Source organism: Dendrobates tinctorius, unplaced genomic scaffold (genome assembly GCF_039654945.1).
Source record: "Dendrobates tinctorius isolate UK_male_01 unplaced genomic scaffold, ASM3965494v1 ptg000209l, whole genome shotgun sequence".
Lineage (NCBI taxonomy): Eukaryota > Metazoa > Chordata > Amphibia > Anura > Dendrobatidae > Dendrobates > Dendrobates tinctorius.
The window spans coordinates 6,295,209-6,311,043 of NW_027361876.1; the positions used below are offsets into that span (position 1 = coordinate 6,295,209).

Sequence of the window (15,835 nt, forward strand, 5' to 3'; positions counted from 1 at the left end):
ATAGGCAGGACATCCCAGGCACACAGTGGACCTAGACTTCCTGAGATGAGCTCCCAATGTCTAGTTTATAAGCCAGATCCTTGCACCACTGAGTGCTCTAAACAACTTATGAGCCATGTATCCCTCAAGGAAAGTAATGTTGGAAGAGAATAGTTTGGTTACAACATTCAATGGTGTAGCCCTCGTTTAAACTCTCACAACATGAATTCAAATATTGCCTCATTCACTATTCACCTATGAAACTAAAAAACCATATGCAGACTCCTTAAGTTCATCGAGTTGGAGTGTGGGTTACCACCACTATATATTCTGACCAACAGAGGGAATACATCCTACATTTCTCCGGCTAGAGATTCATGGTTACCTGTGGCTGTGTGACACTGAAATCATACATGTTGCTCTGCCAGTTAGAAATATTCATAGTGAATGTGTAGTGCAGAAAAACCAGCAGAGCTGTACTTTTGCCCACTGCAACCACATTCACTATTAGTTGTCGTGACGCAGGACTTTGCGATGTCACACCATAACAAGATGCCAGATAGCTCAAAACCAAGACATGCATTCAACTATTCAAAAAAAGTTGACTTACGAGCCCTAATAAAATTCTCTTATGAGGCACAGCCCAATTAAATAATGAAGGATATTTCATCCCATCTCTCAGAAGGCTCAAACACCACCTCATCAGAGGAGCACAGAGTGGTACTAAACATGCCCAGATCCAGCCAGCTGTTAAGCGCTGTACTCGTAACCCAGTCACTGCTTGCTTATGGACTGCAGCAGTGGCCAGTTTCCTGCACATCGAGCAATAAAAAAAATGTTTTAAAAGTCAGAGAGGATTTTAATTAAGTACCATAAATTACAAAGCATCTTATTTTGACAAGCACATTACAGTTTTACCCATTTATGATGTTGAGAAAATCCCTTAAAGAGAACCTGTCCCCAGGTTTGGCCGATACGAGTTATTTCCACCACCTTTCAGGGCTGATATACAGCATTCTATAATGCTGTATATCTGCTGCCAAACCGACCTGTAAGAGAGCAAAGTACTGCAGTGTGCATGCGCAAAGGCTCTTAGACTTTTCCTGGCACTTGCGCACTACAGTACTTTGTTCTGCCCCTCAAAGGGCAGAGAAGTATGCCTGTGCAGGAACGTGATGCCAAGCAGACTGTGTGGATGATGCAGGGGCGCGTCATCCACATGAAGCAAGCAGGATGACGGCATCACAAGATGGGAGGTGCCGGACCAAGAACAGCGCCACTCCCTCGGACCGGACCGCCCCGCAGGTGAGTATAATAAAAGATATTTTTCTTCTCTTACAGGTCGGGTTGGTGGCCGATATACAGCATTATAGAATGCTGCATATCAGCCCTGAAAGACTGTGACCGTAACTCATATCTGCCAAACCTGGTGACAGGTTCCCTTTAAGAATCTCAAGACCATTTTACACACTCTCTATATATTGTGATGTCCTGCAATGTCGTCGATGACCACTTGTTCACTTCATTAATGAGGTTGTGATGTAGTGACAGCTGCTCAGCCATACGAAAATGGCTGCATTCTAGGGGCAAGTGAACGTGATCGGGTCACATGTTACCCGAGTATCTTTGGCGTGCTCGAGTAGTATATGCGAGTCCCTCTAACAGCGGCGAATCATGCAGCCGCAGGGACTTGAACATATTTTTCGAGCACGCCCAAGATACTCCGGTAACACCTGAGCATGCTCGGATAACATGCTGCTCATCACTACTGCATTCTTACCTACAAACCTTCTCCAGCCCTCCAAAACAAATAGAGAAATCTATGAGCAGTCTAGAATCTATGGAGGATAGAAAGAGGGGTTAAAAGCTTCATAGAATTAAAAAGAATCACTGTAAATACGCGTGGTACAAACATTAATCTTAAAAGTATAAAGGCAATCATATGGCACAGATACTAACAGAACAATTGTGGCACCATCCTCTCTTTAACAAAAAGTGTAACAGCACTCACAATTATTTTAATTTATAGCAGCATTTTACACAGTTTGTGTTAAAAAAGTAGAAGAAAACAATGTTGAGTAACAAAATGCTTAAATTACAACAATCCTTTGTGCACTCACTGGAAATTTACTGATTTGATTATTTACAGAAACTTTTTTTTTTGTCTTTTTTTTTACATGGAATATAATAATGCAGGAAGCAAAATTACAACTTATCTACAGATACTTTAATACAACGAGGGACATGTGTTGAGAAACGAACCCCATGTGTCAGGATTCACCTTACTATGAGGGAAGTGCCTTGCTAACGTCAAATTCAACATTCTAAAAACAGTGACGCCAACCATCGTATCTGCAGTGAACCAAAAAAAAAGAGGAGCCACAATACTGTACACATATACAAGTAGTGTCTGGTGTGGACCGTGTGTGTGTGGGAAAAGAAACCAATGACAAATGTACAATGTCCTCAGAATGTAAAGTGTAAGGAGCCGGTGACTTACAAAATCTCACTGGCGACATTGAAATAAAAAGGTATTTTCCACCAACGGAGTACTGAAAAGGAAACAGCAGATAGCCCCAGCATACAAACGCTTAATGAACACAGGTATGGCAGACTGTGATTGGAACAAGATGCCCAATAGACACCCTGATCGAGACATGTTGACAAGAGTTCAGAATTGTATATACAGCTCTGTGGTATTAAACCTGAGAGAAATTGCTCGCTTTCTGTGTCTCTGTGAATCGGAGGCACATTCAGATGTCCAACGTCATCAACACTGCAGGCACCCTTAGGTCTGAAGGGTTAAAAACAAAGGCTTGGTTTTGCTACTTCAAGTGAAGTTACCATGCAGGAAAAAAAAACCAAAACAATGTGTTCCTGATTATCAGTCTACCAGTGCATTAAAAGGCCAGAATGTCAATTTCTTTGGCAGCCAAGGCTAATGCATCAATGGCTCATGGATCTAGGTTTTGTAGCAATACAGCTTTCCATACAATCTACCCTTGGACCTTCCCATAGATCACCCTGCTCTATACACTGATGGACAAAGGGATGCAACAGACGGTAAGGAGGGGGAAATAGCGCAGAAGTGCTGTTTGTGTCATTATCAGCAGTAGACCTTTCCATAATCCCCCCAAACATCGTACACGTTTGGCATTTTCCCCAAGATGAGCAAAAGTCTAAAGTCAGCGACCCATTAGTGTCCCAGACACCTCAGAATCTGGTGTCAAGTATATATGTGCATCTTGGCAAGATATTGTTGCTGGTACCTGCTGCCGTTTATGTTCTTAGGATAAAGTACCATAGAATACTACACCAGCTCACCTTTTTTTTTTTTTTCATAGCCCCTTTAAATTTGGACTTCGCGATAACATTGTATTGCCTCTAAATGAGAGTAAAGAAAAATTCTAAGCCGGAGATAGACAAAAATACTGTAAAAGCCAGTGGGCCAGGTGAAAAACTGCCATAGACATGAATAGTAAGTCACTCAATAAGTTAGGCTCCAGTTGTAATTCCCTACACACTTTGGCTACCTGGCTCCTGGAACTTGCCAAGCCCTATCTTAAACACTAAAAGTAATGTATTTAGCTTACTACTACATGCATACATGTCAATGGTTAATTTAAAGAGACTGACCAGAAAAGAAAAAAAAAAAGCTTGGAGGCTCCACAATACATGCAAGTCCAGAGTCAAAAAAAAGGGATTAAAAAAAAAAAAAAAAAAAGCACGTTTCTGAAAATTGTATGGGTATATGTAGCAATAACCACATTATTTAAAAAGGCAGACTAGGTCTGAAATGCATCTGCACCTAAAAGTAGAGGCTTAAAGGTCAAAACTGAACCCTACACAAACCATATCACATCGATCATATACAGGCAGATTTCTGCAGTACGGAGTAGCCAGTAATGTGATCGCAGCCCTCTTTAAAGCTGAAGAGACCAAATAGAGATTAAACTAGTCTTAATCTATAGAATTGCCATCTTTTGGTATTGAACCTAACAGTACACCAAAGGCCCCTCTCGCATCCAGCGGTAGTTAAAGCCCTTACAGAAAGAAAGCAGTAGTCAAAAAAATGCCATAGTGTGGCACAGGAGCCATATTGATAATCATGTGGATAAACACAAGACCAGAAAAAGTGGCCATGTAAGGCATCTAAAAAAACAAAACAAAAGACTTCCTATGGCTTATCTGCTGAATGCTATTTTACATGGTTAAAAAATGAAAGAAAAAAATAACCAAAATGGTTTTAGCACATTTTGCAAGAGAATCCAGGTCTAAACATTAGGATGTCCGCATGAGAACACAAAAGGCCTTTCTTCCCACTGAATCAGCGAGTCGCCTTGTAAAGTGCAGAGTTTATCTCACGGTTGATGGCAAACCAGAAGTCTGTGCAGACGTTACATATAAAGAACTGTTGTCCGATAAGGGTGGGCCCACAGAATTTCCATTGGTTGGGGAGCAGCCCAATTTCAGTTTTTCCAAGTATTCTGCATGAACTGGCTTGTGGCACTGCAGGACTTTCAAAGCATCTTCAACTTTAAACCACTCCCTCTTTCTCCCTAAAATCAGAGGAAATAACACAGAGTTAGACATTTTACTCTAAGTTGTAGTGCCGGCCTGAAAGAGAAGACTAAAATCACTGCTGTGAACAGGGCTGTGGAGACTGTGTTCATTTTGGTGGGGTCAGTATAAAGTGTACCGACTACGACTCCTAAAATATATAATATATTGGGTATTCAATGCAGGATGTGCTGTGAAGGTTTTCGTAAGACTTTGGGAAAGTTCTGAAATGTCCTAGAAATGTCTGATCTATTCCTGATCTAAGGATTTTGGCTTTTAGTTGAGATGAATCTGTGCTGCACTTTATGTACATGCTCAGTAGTGAGGCAGGGCTGTGGGGTTGGGAGTCAGGGAAATTGAAGAGTCCAAGGTTAGACTTCTTAGCCCTGGCTGTGAACACACAATCTTCGACCGATGAATGTATAGGGTGAACGGAGCCAGCACAGCACCATACATAACTCCATTGAAGTCAACAAAATTCCAAGGTCAAAGTGCATATTAAAGAAAAATATAAGTGATCTAAAAAAAAACATGATAAACCTTAGAGCACAAATGGACAATAAAGAAAATTGAGGACAAATCAGATATCAAAATATTCCACGAAGAAAAAAACGAGATCAATGTCCAACATTTAATTAAAATAAATTTTTAAGAAAATTCAAAACACTAGATGCAGGGGTGGGAATAAAATACCAAAAAAAAGGCAACACAAGGGATCGACTGCACAGATACTTTGCACTTAGATATAATGTGGCTTCATAGGATGTAATACAATTTAAAAAGAATTAATAAGCCACTGATACTGATATTATGTATATACATAAATATAAACTGCAATTGTGAAAAATAGTTCATAAAAAGGCTCAGGTGTACAAAAAGCAATGCATATATAAAGTGCAATATGCAAAATTGATAGTTCATAGACAAAGGGCTTGGGCATACAACCACATAAGAGTACAACTATAGTTGATAATTCATGAGATGGCTAGTATAAACATCGATATGGACAGGATAGACATGTGTCACAACAGATGATCTTTTAAATATGAGTGCTCAATGGCAGGTTTTGAATGTAAATGTCCAATGACAAATAGTCATATACGCTAATATATGCGGCTGCAAGTGGAATATATTATTTGAAAGAACATATATGTGTGTCAAAAAATTGCGCCCAATCAATACCTTATGCCTGTATGCGACAGAGACCCAGGATGCGCCCGACCCCGACGCGCGTTTCGGCATCTGCCTTTGTCAGGCAGAGGTAAGCCGGAAAGTGCTGAATCAGACAAGGCATGTCTCTCCCTACAGTTCCAAGCCAGGTACTAATTTATACCTCAGGCAGCATGACTAAAGATCGGATCCCTTTAATGGGATTTTCCACTTTTAGAAAAGTGGACCAGTTCTAATCAGAAAAATATACTCGCTCTCCATTGGTCCAGCGCTAAACCTCCAGTGTTGATATGTTTATTTCAGAAGTCACAATTACAGTGCGTATTTTAATGTGAGCTGTAGTTGTGATGTCACCGATTCAACCAAAATACAGACCTGAGTATTTACAAGTAGATTGAGCTAGACCGCTAGACCAAGGGAGAGCGAGTACATTGTCCATTTGTTTATCTTATCATCTGATCGGTTGGAGTCAGTTTTTGTAAAAGTGAAAAACCCGTTTGATAACCCCTTTCAACTGATAGAAATTTACTTCACTCCTATACAATGTAGCAGGTTGTATGTTTCAGCCGACACCTGTTGTGGTTTGCACCGGAATGTCTCAAGCCCATGCCATAATTCAGAAAGGTGGAGACTAGTTGTGGCCAAAAGTTTAGAGTGACACAAATTTTGCATTTCACAGTTTGTGGCTACAGTGTTCCTTAAGTGAGAAGATTCCATGGTAACTGAAGGAGAATTACAAGCTTTTCATATTTTTTTTTTATACTTTTATGGACAAATACAGGTTTATGAATAAATAGCAATTTTTAAAAGGGTTGACCCTTATTTTCCAAGACTTCTGCAATTCAACAGAACATGTTGGATATCAGTTTCAAGGTCAAATCTGACTGATGAAAAACACGTTGTCTAATCAGTGCTTGGAGATTATCACAATTTGTGTTTTTGTTTGTCCACCCACTTTTTGAGGATTGACCATAAGTTTTCAATGAGACAGATTTGGGGAGTTTCCTGGCCACAAACCTAAAATTTCAAATGTTTTTTTTTTTTTTTTTTCACCAAGCAATTGATCACTAGTATTGATAGAATATCTTCGGATAAGTCCTTATCTCTAAATAGCTGCCGCCTCGGGAACCCGGATACCTGGAGGGCTCCCGATGATCAGCTGTTTGGCTCCGCAGCTACACGTGTTGCGGCTGTGTCACAGTCAACGCATGGACAGCAATGGCAAGCCCAACAAACAAGCACTCCATGCATGTGGAATGGAGGGGACACACCGAAGATTTTGAAGAGGAAGAAGATGAGATGGATTTCTACGATGGGCACGAAACAACCAAAAGTGACTTAATATTAATTATAATTTACACATTTGTGTGACTTGACCCCCCCTACTGTTAGTGTCATCTGATTGGTGGACTGTTTTTAATGTTTAATTTTGTTTTTTCTTTTTTTTTTCCAGGTATAGGAATTGGCACCTGAGGATATGGGGATCTAGAATCTGGAAGATCGCTGATATTATATACATGCTTTTTGTATAGTTGTTGGATTATTCCCCATACCCTCTGTTCCCTCCCTCAGTGTCATGCAATATATGTTTTGTATTTGTAGTTTTGTTTCGGGTCTAATTAGGTGCTAGGAATTTAATTAAATGATTGATTTGTATAGTGAGGGATTGGGATTTTAACATTTGGTCATATAAATAACGACACTACAGCTCTTAAGGCCCTTTTACATTTAGCGATGCACCAGCGATCCGACCAGCGATACGACCCGGTCAGGATCGCTGGTGCATCGCTAAATGATCGCTAGTGCATCGCTAAATGATCGCTAGTGAGCTGTCACACAGACAGACCTCACAGCGATGCAACAGCGATGCAGCGCACGATACTCACCTTTCACACACAGCGATGAAGACGTCCTCCCGCCCGCCTCCAGCCGTCACTCGTCTCACACAGCAGGAAGCTGACGAGAAATGGAGCCGCACGATCAGCGATGGACAGCGGGGGAGCCGGTCGGAGGTAAGTATCACACATAGCGATATCGCTATAATGTCACAAAATCAGTGACGTTTTAGCGATATTGCTAGCTATAACGCTATGTGTTAAACCCCCTTTAGGTTACTCATTCGGCTAGTTCAGACACTAAATAGTTTTTGTTTTTCTCCAGTGTATCCCTGTTGCCATGGATATGGCTAGACACCATAGCTTCTCCGCATTCAGCTGTCACCCCTGGTGAGCACGCACGCTGTGTCAAGGGCCTGAGGATATGGTCATGTGAATTTGTCATGTGATCGTACTCCCAGGTCACTGGTCTGGTGCGCAGACACAAGCTGGTGCTTGTCAGCTGGTGGGGAAGCCGCTAATGATGGCGTGTCTGGGTTCACTGCGGTAGTGCGAGTACTTGGGATTAGTTAATAAAGCTGATTTATGGAGCGCCAATGTTAGTATATGCACCGATTGGTCTGGGGCTTCAGAGTATGCGTCCATTAGGAGTCAGAGGATTGGATTGGAGTGCAGTCCCTATAGTTATGGGGCAGATTCTGTGCAAATGTATTCTTAGGTTATTGGTGTTTTTTCTTAAATTGATATATTTCTATTGCATTTGTTAATGTATTATTGTGTATTTTGTAATTCTGGATATGATTTTTGCAGTGATGTAAATTGGGTAGTACCTAACTTTTGATTGGTGTGCATGTGCCACCAACACGATATAAAGCTGACATTTTAGGTTTGGGTATATGGGCACGGGCCTATGGGATCGTGGATATGTATGATGGGTATATGGGCACAGGACTATGGGATGGAAGATAAAAATAATTTGCTATAACTAACCACAGTTAATTACTATGCCCGGGCAGCGCCGGGCTCTTCAGCTAGTACTTGATAAAGACCAATTGTGATTGAAGCGTCATATCATGGTGGAATAAAGTCTTTTTTCTTTTTCATCACCTGGACTGGATGCTGTTTTTTATATTGTTTGTCACACAGCCGTGGCACATGCAGCGCCGAACAGATAATTATCAGGAGTGCTCCAGGTAGGTTCCCAAGGCAGCTATTGGGATAACGACTTATCCGAAGCTATTCGATCATCACTAGTTATCACTAACCATTATGCTGGAAAAAGTGTTACTCATCACCAAATTACTCCTACATGTTCAGGACAAGTTGTTTTTGAGGATGAATTAGCTACCATTTTTTATTCATGGCAGTATTAAGTATAATTGTGAGTGAGACCACTTTTCTGGATGAAAAGCAACCTCACACATGAATGGTCTAAAGATGCTTTACAGTAAGAGCATGTCCAGGTACAGACTGGGGCTGAAATTCAGCCCTGGCATTTTAAATCACATAAGTCCATGGTGTCCATGTCCCCAAGCACCAGATGGGATATATTACTCTGGAGGAAAGCAAGATTTACTACAAGACCAATATTTCTAATGATACCCGTGGCCTGCTGGGGTATGCGACAGAGTCAGCAACTTTGTGCTCCATCACAACTCTTAACAGTATGGATGTCTTGAGATCACCAATTCTGCTAACAATGTAGCAGTCAAGGTGGCCCACAACCAGACAGGCCCTTCTGGCATTTGCCAGAATTGCCAGATGGCCAGTCTGGCCCTGGGCATGTCATATTACCCATGGTAGCGCTCACCTTTTCTTGTCTGATTATTCATTCTTACAAATGTCCCAAATAGTCTGAAGGGGCTTCATAACAGAATATAACTTTAGTCAGTACTCTGCAGTCGAACCCATGTACTTCCTGAAGAATGTCAGTCTGTCCTTAATGTTTTTCTTGGGGGAGAAGCTTCTTTGGGGCCCTTGTTGATACCAGGCCAGTCTTGAAAAGCATTAACCTCACTCTGCGTGCAGATGCACAGATACCTGCCTGCTACCCTTCCCTGAGCAAGCGCTGCACTGGTGTTAAACCGATCCTGCAACTGAATCCTCCTTAGAACAGTCTGAGCACTTGCTGAACTCTTGGTAGCCTTCATCATAGCAATGAAACCTCTCGCTCTTTGAAGTTCTTGATGGTGCAATAAATGGTTTATTTATGATGAATCCTGCAAGTAGCAATGTCTTTGCCTGTAAATCCCTTTTAATGCGAAGTATTGATGACTGCACACTTCCTTGGAGGTAAACACTGTTAACAGACGACTGACTTCAAACAGCCCGCTCTTATAATTCAATCAGCATGACAGTGATATCAGATGCCTTGTGCTTGTTAACACTTTTTCCTGAGTTAAAGAGAAGATAACGGAAATCTTTTAAGCAGGTCATTTGCTGGCAAGATCAGAATTCAGTAGAATGATTTTGCAATTTATCTGACCACTCTTTCCAAGTTTGCATTAACTCTACATGTCGCTATAAATAATGAAGTAGCAAACTCTGTGAAAAATAAAATTTGCGTCTCTCAAAACTTTTGGCCATGACTACTTGCTCCTAATGCACACAGTCAACTGATGCATTTAACTCCTGACCTAGATTTGTAATATCAAACGTATGGCCCAGACAAGTGTAAACTTTCAGTATGAACGATAAATGGTCACATTCAGCCATTACCTGGTACTGCCATGAATATGTGTGGTGTTACCCAGAGTGTATGTTAGTGCAGATGAGCAGTTTGGAGAGACAGCCTTAAAGGGTAACGCAACAACCAAGTGATAACCGGTACTTGCCTATGTTCACAGAATCCTCCCAGTCTTCCAGAACCTCGGTGACAGTGAGTATGTATACATATGTCCTATGCTTTCTATCTTGATTCTGCTTAAAAAAGGAGATACATATTTTTATCTAGTATAATAAAGCAAGGGCAAACATGTTTACCTCATATATAATGCAATAAAATTGAGAAAGCAGAATAGAGCCACATTAAAATGTTAGGCTATAAACGCCAGTCCAGAGGTTGCTGAAGAGGAAATTGTATTGTAGTGCCACACTGATTTCAGACCTCTGTATACCTGCCCTATAGTTTTGTAGAAATGTATACTTTGTCAGGTAGAGACTCATGAGGAATAAAGGTAAAGCATAGTCCTCCATATTTACAACCTGGAAGCGAACGCTTCTCTTCAATATTGATTGACAGCCATCTGTATAAGAGTAGTAAGGCTAGTTTCACACTAGCGTTGAGCGCAGCGACGGCCTGCGCACGGCCGCCGCCTGCCGCGCCTCCGCCGGTAGCTCCGCCTACCGGCGCATGACGCTGCATGCGCCCCCTATCTTTATCACTGGGGGCGCAGGCCGTGCGCAGTATGTGTTTGGTGGCGCATGCGTCCTTTTGACGGTGCGCCGACCTGCGCCAAACGCAACCTGCTGCAGTTTGGTTGCGCCGGCGCTCCGTCAAAAAGGCGCATGCGCCGCCAAACGCATACTGCGCCCGGCCTGCGCCCCCAGTGATAAAGATAGGGGACGCAGGGCGCATGCAGCGTCATGCGCCGGTAGGCGGAGCTACAGGCGGAGGCTCGGCTTAGCGGCGGTCGTGCGCAGGCCGTCGCTGCGCTCAAAAACGCTAGTGTGAAACTAGCCTAAGAGGGAAAGACGTAGTTACTTACCAATAACGGGATTTCTCGGAGCCCATGAAAGTGCCACAGAGAGAGGGGATCCACCCTTCAAGGACAGGAAACCTACATATAAAAAGGGCAGTACCTCTCCCTCGCATCAGTTGGTTTACAGAGCACAAGAGGCCCTCCAAATTATTACATTAATAAACATTTTAACCATAAAACATAAGAAAAACACCCTGTGACCTATACATAAATCACAAACAAACAAAAAAGAGCGTGCTCACTCACATGTGACGGGAGGGAATATAAGGGTGCTGTCATGGACTTCGAGAAATCCCGTTACCGGTAAGCAACTACGTCTTTCCTTCTCCCACATGACAGCATCATGGAGAATATTGCAGCAAATCATATCTTAGGGAGGGACCACAGCCTGTAGAACCCTTCTCCCAAATGTGAGAACAGAGGAAGAGGCCAGGTCCAGCCAGTAGTGATCGTAAAAGGTAGAAGAATATGACCAAGTGGCAGCTTTAGAGATCTGTTCTATAGACACCTCCCACTTATCCACCCAGGCGGTTGCCACCGCTCTTGTAGAATGAGCTCCGGGACGACATTCCCACTGGAAGAGTAGGCCAACGAGATTGCATTCTCTATCCACCTTGAAAATGTGCTTTATGAGCTCTTGAGTCTTTTTCTGGGCCCCTGAAAACACAAACAGAGACCTATCCTTCCCACAGAACTAAACACCTTCTTACGTCCAACGTATGGAAACTTTCCTCTTTTGCATTCTTGGAAGTTTGAGCAAAAGGATTGGAGGACTACTTCAGACCTATAGAAGCGAGATGCTACCTTAGGTAAGTAGGCAGGATCTGTTTTTAGAATGACCGTATCTAAAATTTGAGTGAAGGGGGACCTGCAGGCAGGGCCTAAATATCGCTCAGCCTGCAGGCTGATATTAATGCCACTAGAAGAATAGTCTTAAGAGACAGAATCTTAAGAGAAGTGGAATTTAAGAGATCAAAGGGGGAACTAGTCAAAATTGATAATACTAAACTCAGATCCCATGGTGGCAATCTCTGGCTAGCAATGGACCTATATCTAGCAGATGTTCTAATGAATACACAAGGATAGCCCGCCACAGCCTGTCTGACTGCTAAAAGTTCTTTCCAGTTTGAAAAAAAAAAAACAAAAAAAAAACACATTTTCTGCTCCACTGTCCAGACTCCTTGAGGAACTTTGTTTTTCAGATGTACCCCCCAACCCCTGGGGTTTGCATCTGTGCTGACAACACGAGTAACTGTGATTACCCAAGGAACCCCTTTGGCCAAATTTTCAAATTTTTGTTACCAACCCAGGGAATGAATAGTTTTTGAATAAAGAGTCATGTGTCCTTCTAAGGAAACCTGGTTTTCTAAGATGTCCCACTGAATATCCATGGTGTGTTTGAGCCCACTGTACTGTTTGCATCCAGGAGGTTAGGAAACCTGACAGGGATATAGCTTTTTCTAAACATCATAGATGGGTATTTCGATGCCCTCAAAACTCGACCCATCATTTTTTCTATTTTGTCTTCTGGGAGTCTAGTATAAGTCCCAGGAACTCCTGTACCCTTTTCCTCTCGACCTTTTTTTTTTTCTTTTTAACGTTCAAGACCCATCCTAGAGCTCAATAAGGAGGTCATTAACTCTTTCTAGCTGAGCCTTGAGCTGCTGGGTCAAGTTACCCATCACAAGAATGTTGTCTAGGTAAGTGACAATCAAGATGTCTCGCTCCCTCAGGTGTGCCATCCCATCTGCCACCAGCTTGGTAAACACTTGAGGAGCCACCGCCAAGCCGAAAGGGACTGCTCTGTACTGAGAGCATCTGATTTTCCCCCTATGGAGAACGCTACCCAGAGGAACTTCTGATAGTTTTTAGTCAGGGCTGTGGAGTCGGAATCGAAAAAATAAACACACAGGGTATTATTGAAGCCAGCATTCATCTCAGAATTTTTGAAGTGAACAGGAAAGCAAGATTAAAGTAGGTGAGTACTTTCTAAAGCATATCTAAACTTTCAATAAACTGCATAAATCAATAGTCCAGTATATGTTGTCTCTGTATGCTTGATGTTTTAGTTGGTTTTTCCTCTCACCTCATGTTTGGAGAAATTAGCTGCTCTGATGACTTACATACACTATACATAGAATATAAGGGGAAAAATGTTTTCTAACATCTTAAATTCAGAATTACAAACAGGATCGATGAGGACGTACGTGTGTGTGTGTGTGTGTGTTCGGAGATGTGATTCAGCACAAACATGCTCCCTCCCTCCCCTCTTCATAGACTGTGAAGAAATCTGATGTGAAGCATTTAGTGAGCTGTACCCTGCTGAGACAAGCCTTGACATTGAAAGTTCAGCGTAAAGCTAGTTAAGACATTTTACAAACTTTATACTTATCTGTCCTATTGATTTATGCAAAGATTGTTTTATTTCTATCCCAAATTATACAGTGCATGATTCCCTATTCTTGCAAGAATTACAATATATTTTATTTTTTTTTTACAGGACAAAATTATTTTGAGAGCGAATTTACATAACTCCAAAATGTCTAAGAAGCATCTTATGAAGTCAGCTGTATTTGAGCATTTCACAGTGACTCAAGATAATACACATTTTGTGTGTCAGTGTATAAGTGACCCAGATGAAAACAAATGCTGTGATGCCAAAATCAGTGCATACTCAGGCAGTAATAAAAATGATCATTCAAGAGCTTCCAATCTAAAAAGACATTTACAACGCTGCCACCCAGAAGTTTACAATGCTGTGATTGAAAAAGATCACAGCAGCACTAAGAAACCATAGCCCAGCACTTCCCGCTAGGCAAAGGAGGAGGAAAGAGCGTCTAAAACATCAGTTACAAGATATTTTGTAAGTGACAAAGTTACTGTAACAATGACAGCAGATATGTCTAAAAGACAGCTCATACAGCTTGTTGTTAAGGACTGTGTACCATTATTTGCATGACCAGCTTTTATACAGCTTGTTGTTACGGACTGTGTACCATTATCATTATTTGCATGACCAGCTTTTATACAGCTTGTTGTTACGGACTGTGTACCATTATCATTATTTGCATGACCAGCTTTTATACAGCTTGTTGTTAAGGACTGTGTACCATTATCATTATTTGCATGACCAGCTTTTATACAGCTTGTTGTTAAGGACTGTGTACCATTATCATTATTTGCATGACCAGCTTTTAAACCTCTTAATGGAGAAATGGCCCCCAAACTTGGTATTTCTCTGGAAAGAGAAAGTATTAGAAAATTAGTGATTGAAGAAGCCCTTAACCAAAAGGAAAATCTTAAAAGGACTCTCAAGAGACGCTTTGTATGTCTTAAAATGGATGCCTGCACACGTCACAGAGTGAACTATTTTGTTATCAATGTTCGATATGTTTGTGACAACAAAAAATTGTTAAGACACTGGCAGTAAAAGATACTAAAGCTCATCACAGCAGCCAGTTTCTCCAGGCCTTAAGGCCCCGTTACACACAGCGAGATCGATAGCGAAATCGCAGATTTTGTGACGCATCAGCGATCTTGCCAGCGATATCGCTGTGTGTGACGGGGATCAGTGACCGTGTATGGGACTGTGATAGTAAGAATCCCTCAGGTACAGAACGGTCATGAAGCAATCTGCAAACAGGATTTTTGACAGTTGTTTTTAGTGACTCCATTTTGAAAATTTGAGCCTTTATTGACTTGTTCAGCCTTTTCAGGTTAATTATTGTCCTGAAGGTTCCATCTGTTTTCTTCATGAAAAAACAGAAGGATCTACTCCCTGTTGTTTCTCATGAAGGGGAATCTCCTGGAGGACAGTTTTGTCTACTAAGCTTAACAAGGTATTCCAAGGCCAGTTGTTCCTTTGGAGAGGACCATAGAGGAGTCATGACAAAGTCTGGGACTGAAAGGAATTCTATTTTTAGCCCTGACTTTATTAGGTTCAATATCCAGGAAGACAAAAAATAGAATAAGTCAGCTCACCTGGCTAATGCATGGATTCCTAAGATCCAGGACTCACACGGATGTAGGCTAAACAGCCGATGTAGCAATAGGAAAAAAGCAGGGTGGACTTATCAAGAAAAATGTAACCTTGAAAGAAAATATAGCTTTTAATAAGCCATTTAAAATACTATCACAAGAATGTGGTCCACTGAATATACTATTAGCACAAAGCAAATCAGACTACGAAAAACCGAACTAATGTCCAATAAAATAATTTTTATTCTGATGATTAACCCCTTCATGACCCAGCCTATTTTGACCTTAATGACCTGGCCATTTTTTGCAATTCTGACCAGTGTCCCTTTATGAGGTAATAACTCTGGAACGCTTCAACGCATCCTAGCGATTCTGAGACTGTTTTTTCGTGACATATTGGGCTTCATGTTAGTGGTAAATTTAGGTCGATAATTTGTGTTTATTTGTGAAAAAATCAGAAATTTGGTGAAAATTTTGAAAATTTTCAAGTTTTGAATTTTTATTCTGTTAAACTAGAGAGTTATGTGACACAAAATAGTTACTAAATAATATTTCCCACATGTCTACTTTACATCAGCACAATTTTGGAAGCAAAATATTTTTTTGTTAGGA

General features: G+C 41.4%; 1 protein-coding gene across 4 annotated transcripts in view; it reads right to left on the minus strand.

Moving 5' to 3' along the window:
- Positions 1-1,977: 1,977 nt before the first annotated feature.
- Positions 1,978-15,835, minus strand: part of NUDT4 (nudix hydrolase 4) — a 102,236-nt gene continuing 88,378 nt past the window's right edge. The window contains exons 4-5 of one of the 4 annotated variants that reach the window (XM_073554264.1): positions 10,375-10,466; positions 1,978-4,534 (exon numbers count right to left, since the gene is read on the minus strand). In XM_073554264.1, the coding sequence (XP_073410365.1) occupies positions 4,336-4,534; positions 10,375-10,466 (291 nt within the window). In that variant the 3' untranslated portion in view covers positions 1,978-4,335. Of the gene's footprint in view, positions 4,539-10,374; positions 10,467-15,835 lie in introns of all 4 variants that reach the window. The other 3 variants (XM_073554266.1, XM_073554263.1, XM_073554265.1) reach the window with 3 other exon arrangements.